The sequence below is a fragment of the Ambystoma mexicanum genome, chromosome 11 (assembly GCF_040938575.1).
Source record: "Ambystoma mexicanum isolate Mex_15411 chromosome 11, UKY_AmexF1_1, whole genome shotgun sequence".
NCBI classification, from domain to species: domain Eukaryota; kingdom Metazoa; phylum Chordata; class Amphibia; order Caudata; family Ambystomatidae; genus Ambystoma; species Ambystoma mexicanum.
Window position 1 is genome coordinate 576,575,954 of NC_090934.1, and position 25,777 is coordinate 576,601,730.

General features: G+C 45.9%; 1 protein-coding gene across 5 annotated transcripts in view; it reads right to left on the bottom strand.

The window, feature by feature from the left end:
- The window catches only part of ANO1 (anoctamin 1), an 802,432-nt gene that overhangs the window by 65,890 nt on the left and 710,765 nt on the right, over positions 1–25,777 (bottom strand). For all 5 annotated transcript variants that reach the window (XM_069623444.1, XM_069623442.1, XM_069623440.1 and 2 more), the window contains 4 exons: positions 5,824–6,025; positions 5,166–5,277; positions 910–967; positions 717–817 (listed from right to left, as the gene is read on the bottom strand). In XM_069623444.1, the coding sequence (XP_069479545.1) occupies positions 717–817; positions 910–967; positions 5,166–5,277; positions 5,824–6,025 (473 nt within the window). The remainder of the gene's footprint in view (positions 1–716; positions 818–909; positions 968–5,165; positions 5,278–5,823; positions 6,026–25,777) is intronic.

Consider the following 25,777-nt stretch of genomic DNA (forward strand, 5'->3'; position numbering starts at 1 on the left):
CTATATAAATGCTATACTGACCTCAAATGATGTCACCTCTGGCTGCTGGAACATGTGTAACACATGAATGGCTTACTCACTTTCTTTATTGTTCACTGTTTGAATTGAATCATAACAGGATTAATGCTACAGCTAATTACTGCTTTTTAAAGAATGCTTTAAATATCTCTGTGTATAAATACATACATATTTATTATATAACTTTAAGTGTGTTTTTAATTGGATACTTGTATTTACTGGTTTCATTGCACAGCTCTGCATCTCACATTACGCCTCTTACGATAAGCCTGGCTGCTCAGTCACACTACCAACTTGTGTAGCACAGGCCTATATTAAAAGGTGGGTTACCTAATACCAAGGAGATAAGTCTTGTGTAGTCCCACACCAGTTGGACTGCACTAATTCTTACCTAACAAGTATTCTGACAGAGTCAAACATTTGTTAACACAACAACAAACAAAGAGACAAAATAAAAATCAGGGATTGAATTAAAGAGACATGTGGGTCAGGTTAAAGTGAATATCTTAGTTAATTGTGTTGCCTCTCTTTAGATCGTCACAAGAATTCTGCATGGAAAAGATCATAGCAAACGTAGGATGATGCAACTATGAATAATTGTCATAGTTGCTGGCAGATTGATTGCACCGTGAGTGGTGATGGTGTGCACGCAAGACATTAGTTGCTCAATTACAAAGGGAACAATACATGCCACTTACGGTATGCCAATTTCAAAGAGGTTGTTCTGAATCAGCTGCTTGCCCAGCATGATGATGCTGAGCTGGATGCACAGTTCCATGAGGCAGCCGCCGGGGGCACACTGCACAAATAGCAGGAGAATAGGTCAGCTCACTCTGATCAGTCACGATAGGTTACTTGAGGGACAATAATCATTTAATAGGGATCTCTTACCTCCTCCATTCGGAAAGAATGGAAAATATACACATAGTCTCCTGGACGACCCACAAACCTAAAACCATGGAAAAAACACTAATCAAGACAGGCAGCCTATACTCTTTAGTCAATATACAGAAAAATTGTCCAGAAAGAAATATCAAAATAGACAAATACATGTCAAACAAAGAAAATATAAAATGCTGGAAGTATGTTAATATGATAGGATTTGTAAAAGAAAAAATACCTTTGATTTTTGCTAAAAACAACTGCTATTTAAAACTGTCCTAAATATGAAATAGTTTGAACCTTATCTTACTTTTTAAAGTTTGAAATAGATAATTTCAGTTTCAATAGAGCATTCAATCTTAATATAAGTAATTATCAATGTCATTTGAACCAAGTGAATTTGTTTTTTTACCCAAAAGGTGTTTTGTTTGATTGTGATTGATAAAGCATGTTTTTTTATTTAATTCTGGTAATGAATTTGTATAATACTTTTTTGTTTGAAAATGTACCTTTGGGGCCATAAGGCAATTACTCTATCTAATATTGCATTTATGTTTTACTTAATAGGTATTCTGGTCTCATTATTTTGTTTTTTGCATTTAGTGCGGTGCCTTAATTTCGATCTGAATTTCCTTCTTATTTTTTGTTATCAATTTCTGTTGAGCAAACATTAATTTTCCTGCATTATTTTTTACTATTTAAATATGATATAGGAGGTATTTTTGCATTTTTTTGGCGTTCAGATTTACTTTGATACACTACAAATTAGGATTATGATTTGAAAACAATTTCTATGTGAATTCATATCACTGCGTCTCAAAAGACCTTTCTGTACATTAAGGACATTTCATAACATTTGAAAAGATTGCAATACATGTTCTTGTGGGGAAATTGATCCCACATAGTATGATAGCTTAACTATTTAGACTACGATCCTTAAACTCTGCTTTAATGAATGTAGCTCATGGGCAGTTTTGCCCAGTTATCAAATTCGTGGTAGCAGACTGAAGAGGTTGCATGAACACAATCCAACACGATCAGTAAGACTTGATAAGTTAGAAGGTGGGGGTACATTGGCTGACCCAGACATACTGAGCCTGATTCACAACGAATTTGGGTGAGGAGATGCAAGGAGTGCAGCTTGGACTAAGCAAGTCTCTTTTTCACAAGTGGCCTGTGAGGTGGGGGAGGGACTAGCTGTGGGCTCTAATGGATCTGCAGTCATTTCGTCCAAGCATTCTTAGTACATGGACATTGGGGACACAGGATCACTGACACCCCGGTGTAGGGGTAAGGGAGTTGAGATCTACCTCCCTCACCGCATACGGTCAGTAAGCTCATTTGCAGTGATGTGTAATAAAGGACCAGTTACTGTAAATGTAGATTTGGCTTTTCCCCAGTTTCAATGCTATCAAGGGCCAGAAATAGCTCTCGGCAGCATCACACATCCCCCTGTGTCTGGAACACAACAGCGGCGACCAGGCACAGGGAAACCAGTGCAGGGACTAGTGAAGTTGCAAGCTCATCACTCTATGACTCAGGGGTGCATATGCAACTGTGCCTATCTCTCCCTGCCAGTCTCACGCTCTCAACATCCAGCAGTCACCCTCTTTCACAGTCGCGACTCTAATGCACAAAACCGTGTGCCAAGGCATGTTATTGTTTGTGATGCAGGATCCCGGCAGAGTGCACACGTTTTCTCTACTTGCATGTACACTACGCATATGCAAGTGAAACCATGTTTTTGTACAATTGGTCAGATAACGGAGTGGGCATGTGTTGCATATTCGTTGTTCATTCTGTAAAGCTCAACTGGATACTGCTATTTAATAAGATGGGGAACCCTGCCTTAATGGGGAGGTTTGGGTATAGGACTAGAGCTCAGAAGGCAGATCGCAGCGGACCACTTGTGGGGGATAAAAAATGTTGAAAGAAAAGTCATGACTTTTTCAAAAAAATATGCAAGGGTCCTACATTGCTCACTGAGCACAAACTGGTACATTATGATAATGTACTGGATTATTATTCTGACTCAACACATATACAAGATAATGATGTGCGAAACAGAGAAGGGTAGAGTGCCCTTCTATTGGCATTGCAGAGGTTTCATTCTATGGTATTCTTAGTACACGACATGTGTAGAATAACTCCTGGTGGACTTGTTATAAAAGCATAATGTCTTCTATGTAGAAACGATGAACACACTTTGATTTGTCTCATGTATAATAAACTAGATGGCAAAAGAGTTGGTTTGCGGCCCCTTCTTATTTTTCACACACAGTGTTGATTCTTAGCAGTGTGGCTTAGGTTATGGAGTCAGATCTGAGATCTCTGCTAGCATTCTCATCCTGCTCAGGTCAACAGAAGGTTTAATTTGGCTATGAGATGACTAAGCTGTCTGAATTCTTCATGCTGAATTGTTTGGAGTCTTTCCAGTAATATTACTCTTTTTCATAATAAGTCATTGTGACATGGTCAAGGACCTGACCATGTCAGAAAGGGGGAGCCCGAACTAGTTCTATCACTGGTAAGAGCCGGGAGGGCACACGCCCCACTTCTCCCCCTTGTGACTGAATGCTTGTGTGCAGACCCTCGTCTCCTACCATCCCGCGTAAATCAGTTGTTTGCCAGATTTTCTCTTCTTATTGTAGATCCAGCAAGATGCCAGACTATCAGACTGAATGAGCAGCCATAACATCACTAGAGCGAACCTGGAGTTCTACTGTGAGACTCGCACACAACCCGAAGCAGCACAGAGCCGCCCAGAGAGCAAGAAAGAGAGAGCCATAAGGAGAAGCCACAAGTATACGCGGCAATCACAGAGACAGTGTGGTCCCGGTCGGATGCACTGGCGCGAGCTCCTGCAAAACCCGGCTAAATCACCAGGAACACAATCGGAGACGTAATAAAACTGAGGACAGGTTCAACAGTTTCCTGGGGAGGGGAAAGCAAATTAGACTGTATTGTGGCAGAGAACCAAATCCCTGCGAGTGGAGGAAGGAAACAGGAATTGTGGGTCTATCGGGTCAGGTCAGCAGTGGAGATGGACAATGACCAAGAGACCAGCAGGAGGAAAGAGGGAGTGGAGGATCTTTAAAGAGATTATTGGAAAAGGTGAGATATTGGTTCAGGAGTGTTAGCTGTTCTGCAGTATGAGTGTGAGGCACATGTGTGGTGAAGATAGAGTAAGGCATGACCATGAGTAGGCTGGTACTGGGTGAAAGAGGGTGCTTGAGTAAAAGTGGTGAGAGGAGAGCAGTAGTGGTTGGAGGAGAGTAATAGTGGTTGGAGGTGAGGAATAGTGGTTGGAGGGGAGAGTAGTGGTGATAAGGGGAGTAGTAGTAGCACAGGAAGAGAAGTATCGCGGGAGAAATTATATTGGTAAGTGAAAGGAGATGTGAATGAGAGAGATAACACCAAATAGGGGAGGCAGGAAATGGGAGTGAACATCAGAGGGGACGTAAACTGGAGGGGAGGAGAGAAGGGAGAAGGAGCAGGTAGAGTAGAATGGAAAGGTGAGAGTGGGTGTGAGTGGCAAGATGATTCCTACAGGAACTGTTCCGACTTCCATTATAAAAGTAACATGTGACAAGAGTAGGGAAAGATAGCAAGTTCTTGAGGGAGTCAGTCATCCTGCATTTAGGGAAATAACTGCTAGCATAAGGATAAGACAGTAGGGGTTACCGTTCAATAATACTAACCCAGGGTTACAAATGCCTGGGTTGAGATGAGAGCTCCAGGTAAGATGAGGGAGAGAGGGATGGCCCTAGGCCCCACAAATAAATCATAAAAACCCTGTACTATCAGTGTCAACATATAGCTGCTGATACATGGAGCTAAAGAAAACTTCCATGTAAAACTGTAAGAAAGCCAACATCGGCAAACTATTAAAAAATAAAGAAGTATACGGACCTAGTACTGCCTTAAGAAAGGGGCTCCTCTGTTTAAACGCTAAAATATTATGGTTAAACGCTCCCTCCCTAATATTTGAACCCATAAATATGCAAATAGCAGTGAGATAGAGCACGAAGCAAAACACATTTGGGCTCTTTAATGAATACCACAACCCACTAAACCAATGGATGGACATCATATATGTTGCATTCTGAGAAAGTCTCATACTACAAAGAAACGACGCTGAACAGTACAGCACGACGGATGTAGAGAGCTTAGTTATCACACATGCAGCATTAGCCTTCTATTCAATTTGATTTGTCAATAGCAGTTAAGATACCAAACATGTAAACATTTGCCCATGTACTCACCGCCCCTTGAAGAAAGCAACATAAAAGATCGGTGTATAGGCATTGACGAACTTTAGCAGGAAGGCCTTGAATATTAGCCTCTCTTCAAAAGTCTTATCTGTTTTTGGCACTTCTGCAAAAAATCAAAGTTGGACATGGTGCATAAGAACATTAACGTTAATGTAGAAGAATTAGATTACGATCCATGCCATATACATAGGTAAAGCTTGAGTGCCCCTCAAGAGAGTTAGAGCTATTGGTAGAAAATAGGATGAGGATGGGTACCGGTGTGTTGTGGGAATTGTAACAGAGCATGTGGGCCTTAAATTAGAAGCTTCTGTCTATGCATCTGATGTATTTGGACAAAGCTTCTTGCTCAACCAGAAGAGCCTATTTGTCATCAAGTAGTAGATTTTTTTGCAGAGATTGGAGGATTATTAGAATACAAGAAGACAGACAGCCTTACATTCAAATGTTCTTTATTGAAATATTCTTTAATGCCTCTCTCTCCCAAAACACAACACCATCTCAGAAAAGTGGATCCATTCAGGGAATATTTAAAAATAAGTTGGATGTTTAGTGAAAAGGAAAAAGATCCCTTGAGAATGCAATACATTGATAGAAATATGTTAAAATGAGTATACAAGAGACCAGCCACCCAACTGAAGCAGTTACTAACCCATTAGAGTCAGCCACCTGGCTATGCATCCATACACCTCATCCAAAATGAGGATGACCACCAGGTTTATTATCACCGCCGTGGCAGTGACCGTAACTCGAACATTGGACCGTGCCGACGGATTGGAACTCATGGCTAGAGCCGCAGCAGTGGAGATCCTGTATATAATAACTCCAAAGACGATGGCGAACGTCAGTCCAATCTGGGGGAAGAAAGACCTCCAGTTAGCAATTGGCATCCTCTGTTTTATTTTAAAGATTCTATTTATTTTCTCATATTCACATGTTGCAAGCACATGACATTTGCTCCAGTTCTTATTGGGTTAATTCATTAGATGACAACATTCAATAGCTCTGATGGCCTCATTGTTCCATTTACATGTCCTTAGTGATCTTGAGATTAGTTTTATATAATTCAAATAACATTAACACTAACTCCCCCCCCCACCCCCATGCTCCCTCCTCCAGAATCCCTCTGTTTTACAGCAGCTCTTTTGGCAGGACCAATGAAGTACAGTGTACAGCGACTGCTACACCATTCATCTTGTATAAGCCCATGCACGCCATAAATGTATACAGTTTCTATGGATGTTTGTGGTCGCGTTCACTTGCGCATTAGGCACTTCAGGTATTAAAATGCTAGATTTTAATGAATTATTGAAATGACATAAACAGATGCCAGATTCCGTTGACCAAATGGTCAGAGCTTATTTGGGGTATTTCCAAAATAACAGTTCTTATACTTCTGATAGTAGATTTCTAAATGCATCGAAGATTTCCAATTAGTCTTACCTACCTTTTTCTTCCTAGGGTTTCCTCATCATCAATTTGCTTTTCAGAATTTCTTTTTTTTAAATCACACCCTTACTGATGGTAGTTTGTAGTGACCAACAACTACTTACTATCTTTATTCAGCGTTCAGAACCTTGGTCTGTCCTAAATATGGACTACTGTGTACTACGACTGTGCTTAGAAAGGGTACCCATTTGATTGAAGCTGACAGACCATCTTTTAACAGTGCACAAGACCAGCCACTGGCCGGAGTGGGGCTCCACCAGTGTCCTTACACCTTCATGGAAGTCTCCAAGTACAAGCTGGTGCCTTTGCCCTTTCAGTTTCTGCCCTCGCTCCACAGTGATGTGCCAGTCGATTCAAATTCTGCTCCAGATATCGTTGACACGGTAACCCACTGCCAATGTAATGATTGCATTGTGCTATGGGTTAGTACAGGGCCATGGAGTCTTTCATGTCCAGTTTGATCCATTAAACCTAACTCAAGTTGCCTTCAGCTTCAGATCTGCTGGGTGGAATAGGTGAATAGTTTTGGTGATTTAATCCTAGTGCCAACTTCCAAAAGTGAAAGTAGCTTCTCGATTTGAACTCATTGGCAAGCTTGTCCAATATGCTGATCAATAAGTTTAAAATGCACTATCACCCTCCCAAGCACCATGGACTGGGATATTGGGGGACAGCATGAGAAAGCGTTCACTGTTGTGAAGAATGGGTCTTCCGCATGCTCAATCAGATCAAACTTATACTCTAAAATTCACATAAACATTTAGAAAATTGATGTTGCTTGTGAGTTAAGAAACAAGTACACCTCACTCTTTCGCCAACCGGCATGAACTCACTACAGAGCACTGAAGCCTTTGACCAAATTGAGGTTAAACTGGGGAAAAAACGATCCTGGCTACAGAACCAATATCACATACGCTCATATGTCTCCCACTTCCAAGATTATTTGATTAGATTCTTCAAAGGTCATAGGTTAATATGAGCAGAGATGGTAGGCGGTGTGATTAGTGAAAAGGTTTAGACTGACAGCACACGGAAAATCGAGTTTCTAAACTGTGCCACAACTCAGAGAAACTCTTTTACTCTTTATGATGTGCTGTCACCATCAGTTACTGCAGACCGGACTCCTTATTCACAAAGAGATTGTGTTAGAAGCCATTCACCTGCCACTCAGCAATGCATCGGTCCCCTGCACCCAGGCTGGTGCAGAGCTGGTCAATACTTGGGGAGATTCTGGACCATACTTCCACCTGGGTGCAGGGAGCACAGTCCGGGTGCTAGGCAGCAGTAGACGTATGCCAGAAAAGTAGTGGATCTGTGACTCTTGCAGAGGACAGAGCAGGAAGGAAGGGAGCACCAGGCAACACATTTTTCAAGGGTTGCAGTCATGTTGGTTTGCAGCATTTCACTTTAGCTGTAACTGATATCCGGTGTTAAAGTGCAGAAGGGTGCTTTAGCTTCACAAAGAACACTTCTGGAATGGTGAAAATTGTAAAAAGTCATGTAGCTGTTAACAGCAAAACAGAAAAGAAGCGGAACACCGATCCCAACCGTTCCCGCACACTTCGATCACTGGTGCTAAGCCTTAAAGAGTTGTCACCTGAGATGTTCAAGCAGGAAATGTAAAAAAAAGAATAGACCTCTCCTGGTGCACTTTAGGGTTTTCATCCTGGGAACTGGTGGGCGGCCCGGCGTCTGGAAAGGGTCATGTCTGCTCTGTGCGTGGCCTGCGACAGGGCAGTCCAGGCCTAAAGGAGTGCATACCAGAGAGCAACCATTCGAAAGTAAGGGGCGCCTTCTGCGACGCGCTTTCCACAACCCTGGAACAACCAGCCGTGCGAAACCGCTTTTCAGACTTGTTCCTCACAAAGTGTGGTAATTTGTCCTATTTACCTCTGTAGCTTGCAAGCCTAAATAAGTAATATTTAGTTATACTGGCCTATTCCATCTGCTGGGTTACTCACTTAGCTTTTGGTTATCTCAGCTAGTTCATTGTAACTTTGGACTGGATTAATAACCTTCCTCACTCCCAAAGATCTCTTGGTATAGCTCAGGAGACCCCTGGAGGCATCAATGCGCTATGCAACCATATTTCACCTCAGCACACATATCGGATATATTTCACAGTAGTATTTTCTAATTTGCCTGAACAAACTGCTCACACTAGTTGGGGAATGGGAGCAATTTGCATGGATTCCCAAAGATCATTTGCACATGTCTGCAAATCAAGCACACAAGGCAAACGTTGCCCCCGAGGTGGAAAGCCCATTTGAAGCAGCAAGCACAACATGGGAGTGCAAACACAGAGAGATGCAGTCATAGCCGTGTCTTGCACCTGCACAGGTTTGGCACAGCTGGAGGTAAAGATCAGAAAGGGGTATATGTAAACCTCACTCGCCTGGCAGTGTCCTAAACAGAACTGCGTATGCAAGGCACCAACGTTTCCATTTCAATCCCTCCATTAGGTGTAGGCATGTAAAATAAGCCTGTCAGTTGAAAGGACCTTTAAGTGTTTGGAGGATGCGCACAGCACTCAAATATGCAGAGTGAGAAGCTGCATAGCACTTGAGATTAAAAAATCACAGCCAAACAACACCGTAGATGTTATGTTGTGTTATAAAACTTGTACCGTGCACGCTCACCCAAAGGGCACCTTGGCGCTAGGATATACACAACAAGCAGGCACACTATAATCTAGAATAGCAATGTTTTTAGAGACCGTCGGAAATGGAAGTGATTCTCAATACACTTAAGAGTGACAGGCAATCATTCCATGACTTGCCTGCCGATATGGAGAGCGCACGGCCACCTACGCTAGACAGATGGAATTTAGGAGTGTCCACCAGGCAGGTACTGCCAGAGCGGAGAGTATGTCCAGGGATATAGGGCAGAAAAGTATCCTGTAGGTAGTCAGCCCCGTGGCGATAGTATGCCCGGTGAACCAGGCATATGGATTCAAATGTAATCCTTTTGGCCACCGGGAGCCAGTAAAAGGCTTGCAGTGCAGGGCTAATGTGATAGCCATAGTGGGTAGAGGTTGCTTCCTGAGCAGCCGGTGTATTAGTCTGCAAAGTACATGTCATTGCAATAATGAATAGATCCAATGGTTTAAGTGGGCCGGGGCTATGTGGTTTACAGACAAACTAAATAGGAACTATAAGAAATATTACTTTTTTTTATATATAGCGCTACAAACCCGGCTGCTTATTATTACCCACGGTGTGTGGTGCTCATTTATCGATCTCAGAAGGATGAAAGGCTGAGTTTGGCACTGCTGGGATTCGAACCTGCATGGGCAGGCTCTGCACGGCTGTCAAAGCAAACTCTCTATTCGCTGTGCTATCTGACTAGCATTAACATGATGTTTACTGGTATATCCTAACACGTGTTATACACATATCTGAAGTTTTGATTGTAAGTTTGACTGCAGATCTTCAAATCAGCCAATGCCCCCTTGGACCATGCCCCTTGCTACAGCCGGCTCTCCCTCGATGTCTCATCACATTTAAAGCACTGCGTGGATCTCTTTTGTGAGAAGGGGGTTGTGGTGTATGGCTCCACTCATTGCACTCTGCCAGAATGTTACACGTCAGGAGTAGGATGAAAGTGGACAGAGCTAGCAGTGGTGAAGTGAGGAACATGCAAGTGAGCACAGAACGAAGGAGAGCGAGGAACACTTAAGCCCGGCTCCAGACTACTCTCCTACACAGTTGCTGTCTCCTCCATTAGGAGCAAGAATTGTTTGAAGAACTCAGAAATTATGCTGTAAGAAAATAAAGTAGGAAGTAACCTGAAATCCAAGTATCCAGAGACTACGTGATGTGGGTGACCAACTAAATGCTTGTTTGTGTGTGAAGTTGGAACACCACAGGGGTTGTGCCTGTTGAGCTTGCTGGCCGTATGACGCAGTGCACACTCTGTACATCCCACCATTCTCCCAGACAGCTTTTGTAATGAACTCTATTATCCCTGGAAGAACAGTTGATCTTATGACATGGGTTCTAGACAATGGTCCTTTCCATGGCAGGGTGAGTGATTAAGAAGGGTGACAGGATTCAAGGGAATGGTGTGTGCAGAGGAGCGGGGCAGCAGAGATGGGAGTTGGCAAAGCAGAGCTATAGGGGTGAGGTGAGACAAGATTTGGAGGGAAAAAAGCTTAGAAAGTGTCAGGTAGACAGAAAGAGAGCTGGTGTGATGGTTGAGTTACGATCGGATGAAAACGCATGAGGCTGAAAACCGTCACAAAAGTGAAGAGGATCAAACATGTCAAAAAGGCCTGTGTGAATTGCCTGGAGTGGATTCAGCTTGAACGAGTGGAAGGCTACCTGCTGGCCCTGTGAAAGTGAAAGTGAGGGATAAACCTGCAAACCTTCTCAAAATTCCATACGACGCTCTCCATTCACAAATCCACTGGAGAGACAGACATTTATGCTTTCCAGCAGACCCGGGGCTTGCAATGTCCTATTTCATTTTCTAATTGTGCGTGGTGTCTCTCTCTGCATACCTACTTGACCTCTCTGGCATCATGTGGGAAAACTGAAAATGTCAAAACACCATAAAGATGAATGGGAAGCTGTGTGAGCGGAACATGAGGTAATGTGGGACGCGCTGTCTTTCCCAGCTACTCTGTTCAGTGTTCACTTCCTAGCAGTGTGTGTTTAATGGCTATTTACAGTCTAGCTTTGGCAGAGATGGGTCCACGTCACAATGGACCATCTGCGAAACAGGGCCGTACACTTTCCAAGGTGCGTAGCCCCGCTGTGAGCGGAACATCCACGCACGGTGCACAAATGTAATGCTGCCCCAGCCAAAGTGTTGCTTCCCTCATACCTCTACAATGGGATGCAATTTCATGTATTTGGGGCAAAAAAGACAACCCTTGATGCCCATCTTCCGGGGGCGAAATAGGCTGATGGCTGGAGGCGCCGCAAGGTAGCCCCTGCCTTGGGAAGATTTCCTTGAGAAGATGGAGTCGCGGACAATACATCAGTTTATGACCTTCGAGATTGAGTGCGGCTTAGTGGCCTAAGTTGCTTCCACCTGCGTCAAGATGCCAAGGAAGCTGCATGCTCCCAGTACAGCATGGGGTATTGAACCAACAAAGCATGTGAAAGCAGGAGTCTGTGGATCATATGGTATCCCTAGAAATAAGACGGCACTTCATCCGGTCTTGTCCAATGAATAGGAGTTCAACTGGTACATTATTCCTTCCAGTAATCAGTGAGATGTTTATTTGGTCCTATATGGTTTGCCGTGGATGTTTCGGCGCCCAGAAAGTGTGTTAAACCCCAGGTTGCAGATGTCCATTCTGCTTGGGTGGGCAGCATGGAGAGGAGAAGATGGGATTTAGCAATCAAGCACCGAGAAGTTAAATGATCAGCAACAGTAAGCTTTTCCTCAGCTGAAGGAACCTGGGAAGGTGGGCTGGGGCACTGGAAAGTGTTATGGGGCTAGTCTGTTGTGGATATTTGCTCTTTTTGGACCTGGAGAAGGTGCTGTATTGGTGTGTTTCAGATTGTGTAAATATCATGGCATGCCCACGATGAACGGTTGGGTTATCATGATGTTTACGGTCTTCTCATTTGTATGACTTTTTAGGGTGTATTTGTGTACAATGGTGAAGCGTGTCATAGAATAAATATGTTGAGTGGTTGACAAGCACACTATCGTGAAACTGTATTAGCCTGCCACAACAGGTCCAAAATAGCTTTAGGTTGTGAAAGCTCACACAGCCGATCGATGAGCCACCCCCATTATGGAATTCCCAGGGCAGCTCCCCTACAGTATGGTCCAGTACGCAGCCACCCCCATTATGGAATTCCCAGGGCAGCTCCCCTATAGTATGGTCCAGTACGCAGCCACCCCCATTATGGAATTCCCAGGGCAGCTCCTCTATAGTATGGTCCAGTACGCAGTCTCCGTTCTGAAACGCATGTTCTCCTCAAAAAAATCCCAACATTTCAACAAAAGCGACTGGGTGGCTGCTCTTTTTCAGTGCGGGCCCCCAGTCTGTGGAATGCTCTTCCGCTACATCCGAGAGCTTTGGCTGAATATTTCCCTTTCAGGAAAGCATTAAAGACTCACTTATTGAGTTCTCTCTCTGCTTCTTAGATTACTTGAGGTTTGTTTCTTTGTGTGTGAGCTGCTCTCCACTTTTCAGCGCCCAGATGCCTTCAGGCCATAGTCCTCGCTTCATAAAATGCATAATAATGATTACTCACCAGGCAAGTTAGATATTTGATTTGCACCACCTTACCAAAAAGGAGGTGTTTAAAGCGGAACATTGTTGACCTTATTTACATAGGGACAAAAGACAACATACCCGTGAAGAGTTGGAATATGCAAGACAGATGGACAATTGGGCTAGTCCAGGATCCTTCAACAAAGCTGTGGAATATCTGTCGAAATACGAGTGTGTCCGAGACATCGTTATCACTGAGAAAGACTGACTACAGTTCCCAGCGGCGAATATACATCATTAAGATCGGATGCGGTTAAGTAGAAATGTTAATCACTGCCGAAGGGTAAAAGATGAATGTGCACCAAGCGCCTCTGGTGTAGAAGCACAACCGTATACTGTTCTTTCATCGACAGCTATTTTTTCGATTGAAAAACCATCTAAAAATAAAGGGGGGGCATAAAAAGGGTGGGAGGGTTAGGAATAGTAAAATACAATATGGGAGGTAGGGTTTGGGGGAGGAACCCCCCAAAAAAGACATTTTTCGATGTTTTTTTCCAGCAAAACTTTTTCTTTAAAAAATGCCGGAAAAAATTGCCATCAATGAAAGAACATAGAACTGTGTACAACAAACCAGGAGCAACTTCTGTGCCTGCTTTTCACCTGTTAGTTCACTTGCACAGTAACGAGGCCGGCTTCCTAATACGTTCTGGTTCATCCTGTCCTCTTTCCTCCAGACACTGGGATTGGGAGGCTGGGACCAGACCTGGTGCTGACCACCACGACCGTGCCCTGCCACACAATACTTTCGACCCTTCGGGTGATCAGACGCATCTTGCAGAGCTGGTCTCTACTTTGATCAGTCTCTGCTATTGAGGTTTTCATTTGGGGCTGTGCTCTCCCTACAGTCCACTGTCTTCCGTTTGGTCCTACACGGTGGTGGGGATGCCCCGTGCAGTTCTCTGAGAGGTAGCCACGCAATCTATCTGTTCACTACCTTGGACTCAATGTGACTTCCTTTTGGGTTAGGCCTTTAAGGTCATGCTATATGCCAAGGTGTATGCATTCAGCACTAGAGCTCGGCTGAGTTTCAAGATTTCTTTTAGAGCAAGACAAAATAAGTAAACCTATTTCAATTAATTAGTGAGCGACCGATTGATCTTAGTGATGGCAACTACGAGCAATGCCTGGGCAGAGCCCGATCCAGAGGTTGCTCTCACCTGCCTTCAGACAGCCTTACTTAAAATGAGTCTTTGAAACCCGACTTAGTTGCAGTCTTCTGGGCATGATACAAAACCCCTTATGCATGTTTTCTATGAACAAAGTATTATGAATCTTGTTTTTCACACTTTCTACAAAAGTGAACAATTACTCTTATTGGGACATGCGTACATGTAAAAATAGATTCCATGTGTTAAAATTGTGTCAAAAATTGCCGTTTACACAACAAATCTCAGCAAAAAGGCTGTAGTTTTGCCACTGCAATCCATGTACTGATGCAGGGATCACACCTAGATGCCCCGGACCCATTATATAATGGGTACACCGTTACGATTTTTTGACAGATTACTTTTTTAACTTTTTTGCCGCGATTTTATTACTGCACACCGTGAAAATAATGGCAATAATAAGCAGAGCAGGAAAATCAGGGGGGAGATGGGTAGAAGTCAGTCAATGGAGCATTCTAGCAAGACACGTAGAATGAAGTGAAATGGCTCAGATTTTGGGGGTAGACAGGTAGGAGAAGGTGGGGGTGAGGGTAGACAGTCAGAGGATGGGGCCTTCTGCAGGAGTAAGACTCAGGCTGCTTTTCTGACGTGTCCAACTTGTATTATATGCTCCCAGAAAATATGCAGTGAAATCAGAGTGAGGCCGCTTAAAACAATAGCATAAACAAGGAATGCTTGGGGTGATTGCACTGGCCTAGTTAATAGTATCCTCTTAAGAGGTATAAAAAGGTTGAACTCAAATTCTTTTTTCAACATTTGTAAGTATAAATCAACACAAACGTCCCAAAAAAAGGTTTAGCTTTGCAGCCTGCGTGTGTTTCGACAAAACTGTCTTTGTCAAGGCAAAGCTGGTCTTGAATAGGGCCTGATAGGTGAGACTAGGATGTCTTGATGTCTTGATGTCTGATGATCATTTCACGACTTGGTTGGGTCACAGCAAAGGGCCTTTTCGGCATCAATTGAGCGGGCAGGACACGCGAGCTATCGAATAGTTTGGCCTCCCATTAGGGGTATATATTCACACAAAGCCTTTGAACATTTGAAAAATCTATACTTTTGAGTCGACCTGCTCAATTCATGCCGAAAGGCCCTATTTAAGACCAACTTTGCCTTGACAAAGGCAGTTTTGTCAAAACACGTGTAGGCTGGAAGGCTAAACCTTTTTATGTTCCACACTGAATGAAAACTATATCTGCTTGAGCACATTATGACATTTGTGTTGATTTATACTTACTAATGTTGAAGTAAGAATTGGAGTCCAACCTTTTATACCTTTTAAGAAGATACTATTTACTAGGCCAGCGCAACCGGCCCGCGCCTTCCTTGTTTATACTTAGCTAAATCTTGAGGGTTGGAGCAGAGCCTCTTGGATCTGGGGGTGCAGCAAGCATTAACATATTATAGGACATCTAGTGGCGCAAAGAGTCAGATCTACCAATACTATTTAGCTTAAAACAATAGCGTTTTGATCAACAGTTTTATGCAGTGCATTGAATGTGCAAAACTACAGTACATCCCACTTCGGATAATATTTATCACCTCTAATCAACTCCTGCCAAACACTATGAACCGGATTTATGAAAAGGATTGATGAAGGAACCAGCATGGGCTAATGGATCTGGGTTTGCAGTTTTATTCCGCAAGCGAAATGTGTACATCAGGGGCTGCTGGGGACAGACGGATGCACCCAGCAGCACACAAAATTGTGTCACAGGGATGCGATTCAGAATGTGTTCCCCTCAGTGGCGCTTTTAGCTGCACCTGGCATGTTGCGCTCCAAGCGCAGGGAACAGGGAGGCGCAAACAGAGGGCTTTTCAAACCCATGCATCCATTGCACTGCCTTTTATGGAAACTGACGTGCACCTTATGCACCCTTTCATCCTTCCTTCATAAGCGCACTCCTTAAATAGAGATGGACAGTGTTGGACTGGGACAGATAACAGGTACAGACACATAAATAAAAGTGACCCACGTTCACCAATTGCGATTTGTGACTTCATGTCCAACTGAATAATACCCTGGAGATGTCTTCTGAAAATGATGGCAAATGGTGCTTTTTTTAAATCACCCTGGACATTATGATGAATCAAAGCTGTCACCTGCAAAATGCAGCAAGTCAACAAATTGGTCATATTGGCCCCACAAACCTGCCCACACGAGCCTGTCACACTGGAACTTTAGCATAGCGCTATTGACCTGTTGGCCTGGGGAAGGACATGTGAACTATGCAAGTCCCAGAAACATGCGTCCTGTGCCCACGTGGGCATCGGCGCACAGTACTTGTGAAGTCTGGTCTGCCCCCACAGCTCAGGGACCATTCTGGGCTGGGTTTCCTTTCACAAATCACACGGATGCAGGCCAGTGTTAGATATACACATCTTTTTAGCATGCCTGCATAACCATTACTGACTCCCTTTCCCCCAAACTCCTCCCTAACCCAACGTCACTTCCCCTGTCCTGGCCCAAATGTGGACCTTCCCCTCACAATGATGATGGAGGGCTACACACGCTTATCACAACATGATATCGCCCCCCTTTTTCACATGCCAGCTCAATTTACAGTTTACCCCATTTCTTCAATTAGTCTCTGAGGCTTAATGTGGCATCGTTGTGGTCGTGTCAGTGGGCTGGGTAAATTTCTCTGGAGGGGGCCAGCCGATTCTCTGCCACTGGTCTCTTCTTCTGATTGTTCTCTGTCCCCTAGATACGAGTCATCAGAGAATGTGTCACTTTGGTCATCTCGGGAATTTTCCCACGCAGGGGGTGTTGTGGCCTGGATTTCTTGAAGTGTGAGGAATTCCACATTATGGACTTGTGTTATGCTCGCTGCACGTGGTTATCATGGTTCCTTTGTTATTGGTGATGACTAGCTGTTGCGCTGTGAACGTGGGGTCTTCTTTCCTCGCTCTTGGCTAACGCACCGGTACTTGATCCCCTATTTCCATGTCATCCGCCTTCACTCCTCGATGTGAGTTTGCTCTGTCTTTCATCTTCCTTTTCTCTTCTTGGTCTCGGGTCCTGGCTTGTTGTTCTAATAGGCCTGTGGGACGCTGTGGAGCGCCTTCTGGTAGTCGGGTTTGTACTGCTCTTTGGAACATAAGGTCAGATGGGCAAACTCCTGTGGTGCTGTGGGGAGTGTGTTGGAATCCATGCAAGAGTTGATATAGGTCTTGCTCGAATGGGTTGTTGAGGACGTTGCCCACTTGTAGCGCTCTTTTGACATTGGCCATGAACCACTCAACAATGCTATTGGCTTAAGGCCATTGTGGTGTTATTCTCGTGTGTTGGAACCCCATATAACATGCAAAGTTTGTGAAGTCCTGGCTGGTAAAGGGCGTGCAGTTATCTGACTTGATGACCCTTGGGATCCCGTATGTTGAAAGCATGTGTTCAAGGGTGGGTATGATGCAGGTGGCTGATGTGGATTCTATCAATTGAGCACCTTGGAAGCGTGAGTGCTCATCGATCAGTACTAGCACATATGCTCCATATCGCAGAGGGCCAAAGAGGTCCACACCTAACTCTTCCCATACCGCTTCCGGAAGAGGTGACATTTGCAGTGGGCAGGGATGAGGGGGTTGGGCCACTTGACAGCAGGTGGTGCATCGACTTTTGACGTCTTCTACCATGGCGTCTAGTTTGGGAAACCATACCTTCTGCCTCAGGAGGCGTTTCGTAGAGACTATCCCCCGGTGGTCCTCATGCGCCAGCATGGCCGTCCTTTCTCTGAGCGTTCTCGGTAGCACGACCATGCATCCCTCCAGGATGACGTGGTCTTCGCGGAGTGTTAACTCGTCCTTGACTAGTTCCAGGCACCTCATGTCTTCTTGCACCAGCTCTGCTTCTCCTTTGCCTGGTTCTTTATGTGTTTCATCTTCCCCGGTTGCGATGCGGTGGGCCACGATGCAGAGGGCTGGGTCACATTCTGATTCTGTGGCAGTGCTTATCAGAGAGTTGGACTCATGCACAGTATTTAGCTTTGCAGGGGGCTGGACTGCAAGGTGCCTATGCTTAAATACTGACCTGCCTTCTGCACGCAGGTCCGCCCTGTGAATCAGGGTACCGTGGTCCACCCTGTGCCAGTTGCAGGATGAGCTGAACACCTTGTAAATGTGCACCTATGACAGTATGTAACCAAACACTGGTCAAATCGTCTGACAAACATTCACGCTTTAAAGTGTCACCTGCATTTTGCAATACTCTTCAGCAATCATCGACTTTCGGGGTTCAGAAAATGGCATTAGTGGTATCAGCCCAGCATTACCCATGACTGTCGGAATGCTGGACGTTGCAGGAGCACAGCGGAAGTGCAGGATCCTGACCTTACCCCCTTGGCTCTTTATGCCTAGCCTGACTTAACCTTCCTCCACAGACAGCGTCGTTGTTGCAGCCCCTCTTCTTAACTGTGGCAATACAAACATCAGCTGGAAGCAACTGTTCCCTGCCACCTGCAGGGCAGGGGGCGGGATGGAGCTGTGCCAAGCGGGGAGCAGACAGATGTTTTGACGAAAGATACCATGCACCTATAGCGAACGCTCACTATGGGAAGAGGTGGGTCCAGCTTACAACGGAGCTCATCAGGCGCGGAACTACAGCGGCTGTCTGGCTCCTGTTTTTATCTATGCGGAAAACAGATAAGGCACAGCACCTGTCCTTCTTTTGAAGTCAGTTTCCATAAAAAGGTCGTATACCTGGCAAGTCATAAATCAAGAAATCTGGCAAGAACCGGTGTGCAGACGTAATTACGGAAACGGAGGCCTCCCACGTGTGCATCAGGGCAGAAGTGTACTGGCCCTTGGGGACATTATTAGGCTCGTCTGACATATGACGCCCCACACGCCCCTCGTCTCGAGCCCCACACACAGTTATTTAAGAGACTTCGACGTGTCTGTAAACCTCCTAATTTCCCTGATGGCCTGGCTCCCACAGTGCAATTCTGTGAGAGTAGCATTTAAAGAGACTTTGCAATGCTCCCAAATAAAGCGCGTACCTGTCTGTCTATCCATCCCATTGTGTATGACGTTTTTTTCAAAATGCTGTGTCATGACACTATGACTTGATACAGTATTGTGTTGATATGATGTCACGGTAGGTGCAGGCAGTGTGCTCTTCGTTCATTTTCACTGCATGGGTTCCCACGCCACGGGAGTTGTCAACATGTCAGTTACACAGAACTGCAGCTCTGGAGCCATCTCAGCGCTGCACTCAGGATTAGGGCTTTGACATGGCGAGCGATGCAGCTCTGGAAAACGGCTCTCGTGCAGATGGGGAGACAAGCCGGGAGGGATGGAGGGAGGGGCACGGAAAGAAGTGGAAAAGTGTGTCAGGACATCAGGGTTTGCTTTGGTTTGGGTCGGTGGGTGGAACACCCAACACAAGACAGGAGGGGGGTAGTGGCAGGAAGCCAAGCACTGTGCTCGTTTTGTGGACTGAAAACACGAGGGAGGTGGGGAAGGGTGTCAGGAGCCTGGATGGTGTTGTGAGAGGGATATGGGGACTGGAGGTGTCCAACCATGTCGTGTATGCGTCCCTCTTCCGTTTCTCCACCTGGCTCGGACTGAACCAGAAACACACAATGCTAGTGTGGGCCAGTTTGTTTTATCAAAGTGGCCCGCATTGTTGGACCATTTTGGCCAGTTTGATAGGTTACTTCGCCATGCGGCTAGTAGTTTTGACCGGTTTTACTGAATAAATATTCTTTAAAACGCACAATTTGCATCACATGTTATCAGAAGTCTCCCCTTGGGTACTACTTAAACAGTCTGTCACAAAAGGAATGAATTGCCATTTGCAACCGTGGGCCACTTTTTCCATACAAGGGGTCATAAGAGGAAGTTACAGTCCTCAGCCACGACCCGGTTTATTTATGCTGTGTTTATTGGACACATGGACAGAGATTATTTATTTATTTATGCAATGTTTGTCGGATACCTTTATCCGACAAACATTGCATAAATAAATAAATATACAGGTATCCGACAAACATTGCATGAATAAATACCCCTATTAACATCATACACGATGCAGCCACCCAACTGCTTTCAGGGGGGAGCTGCAGGAGTTGTGCTGGGTGTGGTTTAATTAAAAGAAAAGGTTGCTTATGGTGAACAGAAATCACCCTGTTTAAATAGTACCCACGGGGGAGTTAAAAAAAAAAAAATGGGATGCACATTGTGCATTTTAAAGAATATTTACTCAGCAACACTGGTTATAACTATTATCCGCACAGTGAAGTAACTCATCACCAGTGCCATGGAAGTGGTTTAAAGTGGAATTGATGTATAGTTTGGAAAAGAAGCAGCATGAATGACCCAGGCCCGGGCCGCATGAAATGCGGGACGATAGAGGGTCTGGGAGTTTAGGCGCGGGGTGGGGGACAACGGCGCAAAAGCGTAGGGAGGGGCGTCCGAATGGCGCCACAGGAAACAAAAGCCCAGGAAGGGCAGGAAACAGCACCTGGGTAGGTGCGAATTGTAAAAGCGAGGGGTCAGTGGGTAACCCGGCCGCCCCCAGGAAGGAACAAAAGGCCGGGGGGGGGGGTATAAGTAAGCCTGGAAAAGGAGAGGCGGCACAAACCAGGTAAGAGCTCACCTCTCTCGGGTAGGCTCTTGGTACCTGGAGAAGGGGAAGGAAAAACGTTTGCTCTTGCGGGCTCACGCATTTTCTACCTCTCTAGAAGTTTATACTATCGCGGTGGCTACAACAGTGCCGGAGCAGGAGCGAAGGATACTTTCGCAGTGGCCAAACAGAAGCGCGACCGACAGAATTCAGACGAGAAGGATGGCGGAAGGAAGAGCAAAGAGGTCCCGAGAATTCTCAGAATGGGCAAGAAAGGCGGAAAAGGAGTATGGAGCACAATGGGTGCTAGAAGTAATGCAGAAAGAAGAAAGAGCGAAGGCAACGTCACCTCTGCTGTTCATAGAGCCCAGCAGCACGAAGGAGAAGACGAGGTACTGCAAGGACAGAAAAGGGGGAGAGCGGAGTCAAAAAGATCAGAGGAACGGACGGTGGCACCGACCAAGAGAAAGAAAAAAGATAAAAGGAAAGGTACTGTGAATAATAATGTGGGGAATAAAATAGTAAAAATGTTAAAAAATTGCGTCATGGTTTCGGGTAAGTCGCCCAGAACCAATGACAAGAAGAGCAGACGGGGGAAGAAAAGCAGGGAAGAGTGGCAGGGGAGTTCATCAGACGAATCAAGCAGTGATGACGAAGAAAGGGATCACCTAAAGGCTTGGGTTAAATGGAGAGGAGTGGTGAGCAAAGAAAGGCGGAGTGGGGCGGGGGGGCAGGAGCAGAACCGAGAGAGGCCCCAGTCCCTGCACCACAGGGGGCACCAGCTGAGCCCAGGTAAGCCCCGGTCCCGGCACCACAAGGGGCACCAGTAGTCCCGGTGCCGCAAGGAGCACCAATTCTATCGACACCACAAGGTGTACCGGTAGGGCCAAACATAGGGGCAGGGGCCACACCACCGGGGGCAACACCGCCGGTGGCAGCGGTGGAAAACGAGGCGCCGCACATGACGAAATATGACAGGCCAACCATGGGTAAAGACGCACAGGGCAGGTCAGGGCGAAGGCTTCGTACATAAATGACAAAGTAAAGGAAAAAATCTGAAGAAAGGAATTGATCGATCTATTTACATTATTAGATTGTCAAAAGAGGGGGATGAATGTGGCACTGGAGGACATGAAAGAGGATGAAAAAAGCTTACTAAAAAAGGGGCCAATAGTAAGGAACTTTGACAATTGGATGTCGGCCTTCACCATAATGTCTACAATCATGTTACAAAAATTCCCGGAAGACGGGGTAGCGTTAGTGGCATATCAACAGAGGGTGCTGAAGGTCCACGCAGCATTTGGAGGGGATGCATGGCTGGAGTATGACCATGAGTCCAGAAAGGAGACGGACTGCTTTCCGAATATGGGCTGGGAAGAAGAAAAGTTTAACCTCTACATTTTTAAGGTGCTAAAAGAGAAATGGGATTCCAAGGAGCGGAACAAAGGGGGACAGCAGAGAAGGCAGTACTGGCAGAATGATTACAAACCGGATTATAGATCGAGTGGTACGAATCCAGCTATGACAGGAATAGAGACCAGAGTTTTCGGAGCAGAAATTACGGGTCACAGAGAGGATGGCAGAGCAGCCTGCCCCCGACAACACAGGGTGGGGGCAGTGGGAACACGGGGACGGCACGAGCGGAACCAGGGAAATGCAGGAGCTTTGAAAAGGGGGTACCTTGCAGCTGGGGATGGAGGTGCAAATTCAGCCACAAGTGCGAGAGATGCAAGGGTGACCACAGCAGCTCCAAGTGCACAAGGGCTGCGGCGCCAAGCGGCAGAAGAGATGAGACGCGGAAATGAAAACTGGTACAGGAAAGGGGCCACGCCGGTAAAAATCGGGAAGATGGAAAGGTGGCTCCGGAAATACCCCGACCAAGAAGCGGTAGAACAGATCAGGAAAGGCTTTAGAGAGGGTTTCAACATCCCGTTTACCGGGCAGGGAGCACATGACATTCCTAGGAATCTAAAATCAGCAAGCGAAAACAGGGAGATAGTGACCTGTAAGATCAGAAAGGAAGTAGAACTAGGGAGGGTAGAGGGCCCGTTGACGGCCCTACCATTCGAAGAATTTTTATGTTCACCACTAGGACTGGTGCCGAAAAAAGAAGAGGGGGAATACAGGTTGATACACCACCTGTCCTACCCCCCCGGGTGCCTCGGTGAACGACGGCATCGCTCAGAGCGAGGCAACAGTATCATATTCAGACTTCGAGGAGGCGGTGGAACTGGTCAGAAAGGCAGGGGAAGGGGCATGGATGGCAAAAGCAGACATTAAATCGGCATTTCGTCTGTTGCCAGTCAACAGCAGTTCACAAAGATGGTTATGCATGCATTGGGAGGGGGAATACTTCATGGACAAATGCCTTCGATGGGGTGCGCCATCTCATGCGCATATTTCGAGAGGGTGAGTTACAATGGGCAGTAGCACAGGAAATGAGGGAGTCCATGATGGTGCATTACCTGGATGATTTCTTATTCGTCGGCCCCAAAGGTGTGGATATATGCAGGGCAACACTGGACAAATTCGTAGAAATAACGAGCGAGCGGGGTTTTCCTCTAGCGGAGGAGAAAACGATGGGGCCAACGCAGGTTATCCAATTCCTAGGTATAGAAATCGACTCAAACAAGGGGAGGTGTCGGATCCCGGAGGATAAGGTGACGGAGCTGCTGAAGACAATAAAGGAACTACAAGGAAGAAACAAAGCAACAGTGAGAGAATTGCAAGCGCTGGTAGGTAAATTGAATACCTCAGGGGAAGGTATTCCAGGGAAGGATCGAGCTGAAAACGAGAGGTGCTACCAAAGGGCACCACAGGGTCAGGCTAGGGGGAGGAATCAAGAGAGATCTGGAAGTATGGGCAGAATTTCTGAAAAACTTCAAAGGGGCGGTAATATGGCGCTCACCGGTGAACGATGAAGGTAAAAGGGTGTTGTTCACCGATGCAGCCGGTGGCTTTGGTTTTGGCGCAATACTGGGGAAAAAATGGTGTGCAGGCAAGTGGCCAAAATTATGGCAAGTGGCGGAATGGACAAAGAACATAACGCTGCTGGAGCTCTTCCCGATATGGGTCGCATTATGCGCATGGAGGGAAGAGCTAGGGAACAAGGAGTTGGCAGTATGGTCAGATAACATGGCGGTGGTGCACGTGTTAAACAAAGGAAGCGCGTCATGCATAATAGTATTGGAATTAATGAGGGCAATCACACTGGAAAGCCTAAAAATGAATACATGCATAAAGGCGAGGCATATCGTTGGGGAAGAAAATGTGGTGGCGGATGCAATCTCGCGCTTTCAGTGGGAGAAATTCAGGGAGCAGAGACCAGACGCCGACTAGGAAAGAACACCCACGCCACGAAAGGCATAGGACCCGTTGGAGGCACTAGAAAGGAAAGCACGGTTGGCCTCAAGGTCGACTCAAAAGAGGTGGGAGAAGAACGGAGAAAGGAAAGGGTCATCGACAAGCTGACCAGAAATGCCCTGACATACAAGACGGGTAAGCAGTACGAAAAGCATGTAAAAAATGTGTTGACGGAAACAGGTGTAAAAGAGGTGGAAAAAATTTCAACGGAAAAAATGTGTGAATTTCTAGAAGGGGCATTTGCCAAAGGGAAAAAGAAAAGTTGGCCAGCAGCGCACCTGGTGGCGGTGGCATATACCACAAAGGTGGCGGGCATACCAAACCCGACTGACAGCGCTAAGATAAAATACGCTATGAGGGGATGGGCAAAATTAGAGGGGAAGAAACCAGATAGCAGAAGGCCGGTAAATTTTGGGAAATTGATAATTCTGCTAAAGGTGCTGCAAGACACGTGCAGCAGCACGTACGAAACCGCGTTGTTCAGGGCAGCATTTGCGCTAGCATACTATGGGGCTTTCAGAGTAGGGGAACTGGTGGCCAGAAATACGGTGGCAGGAGACGGCCTGGCAAGAAAAGACGTTAGTATGGGTTTCAAGGGGATGTCGATAATGCTAAGGAAATCTAAGAAAGACCAAATAGGGAAGGGGAGAGCAATAGATCTCAATTGCATTAGAGAAAAGGACCACTGTCCCAGATGCATCACCCAAGAATTTCTGGCGCTGAGACCAGAGGTCGACGGACAGTTATTGATCCATACGGACGGCAGTGCGCTCAGCAGGTACCAGTTTCAGGCAGTATTAAAACAGGCGGTGGCGAAAGCGGGATGGGATCCAGCCGATTTTGGGACACACTCTTTTAGGATAGGGGCAGCAACCTCTGCGTGGGTGGGGGGCCTGGGAGCAAAGGGGGTGAGACGAATTGGGGGATGGAAGTCGCAATGTTTTAAGCAATACATAAGGGAGGAACTGATATGGCACTTATCTCCCCCGTTTCTACAGAGGCCGGACCATACAAATCGGCATGGATAGTGGGGCACTCTTTCGTGACCCGGGCAGGCAGGTGGCTGGAAGAGGTGAAGGAAGGACTACATTTCAGGAACACAATTACGTCATGGTGGGGCCTCCCGGGGATGCACTGGGAGGACATCCACGACAGGCTATCGGACCTGATAGGTTTCAGGGAACCCCCCGAGTACCTGGTTATACATCTACGGGGGAACGACCTAGTGAGCACAAACAGGGGTAAATTACAAAGGAACATCTGCGAGTCACTGCATAGCATAGCCCGCAGCTGGTGGAAAACTGAGATTTTTATGTCAGAGATAATACCAAGAAGGGTCTGGCATGGGGCACAGAAGAGGCATGCAATTGAGATAGCCAGAAAGAAACAAAATAAATCAGTAGAAAAGTACTCCAAGAGCACAGGGCTGCATTTCATAAGACATGGCTTACAGCGGAACAATCCAGACATGTTTCACCAGGATGGGGTGCACCTATCAAAGGAAGGGATGGGTTTTTTTTCCGACAACATTTTTAGGGCACTCCAGGAACGGGGTTGTAGGTAGGGTGCTTTTTGGGGGGACCTGAGCGGGCGTAAGGAACACCCACTCAGGTGTGGCGGCATTTGCCCAGGAAAGAAGGCTCAGGGATAACAAGGACTCAGGAGGAGCCTTGGGCAGCTTCGGAACTGGACACAATGTGCCCAAAAGCATATGGCTGTATAATTATGTTTGTTGTGTTGTATTTTCTGTAAGAATATAAAATGCCTACGGCCTACAACTTTTCCATACACATAAGTTGTCTGTAATTTTATTGCTTAGGTAGGGATCTGG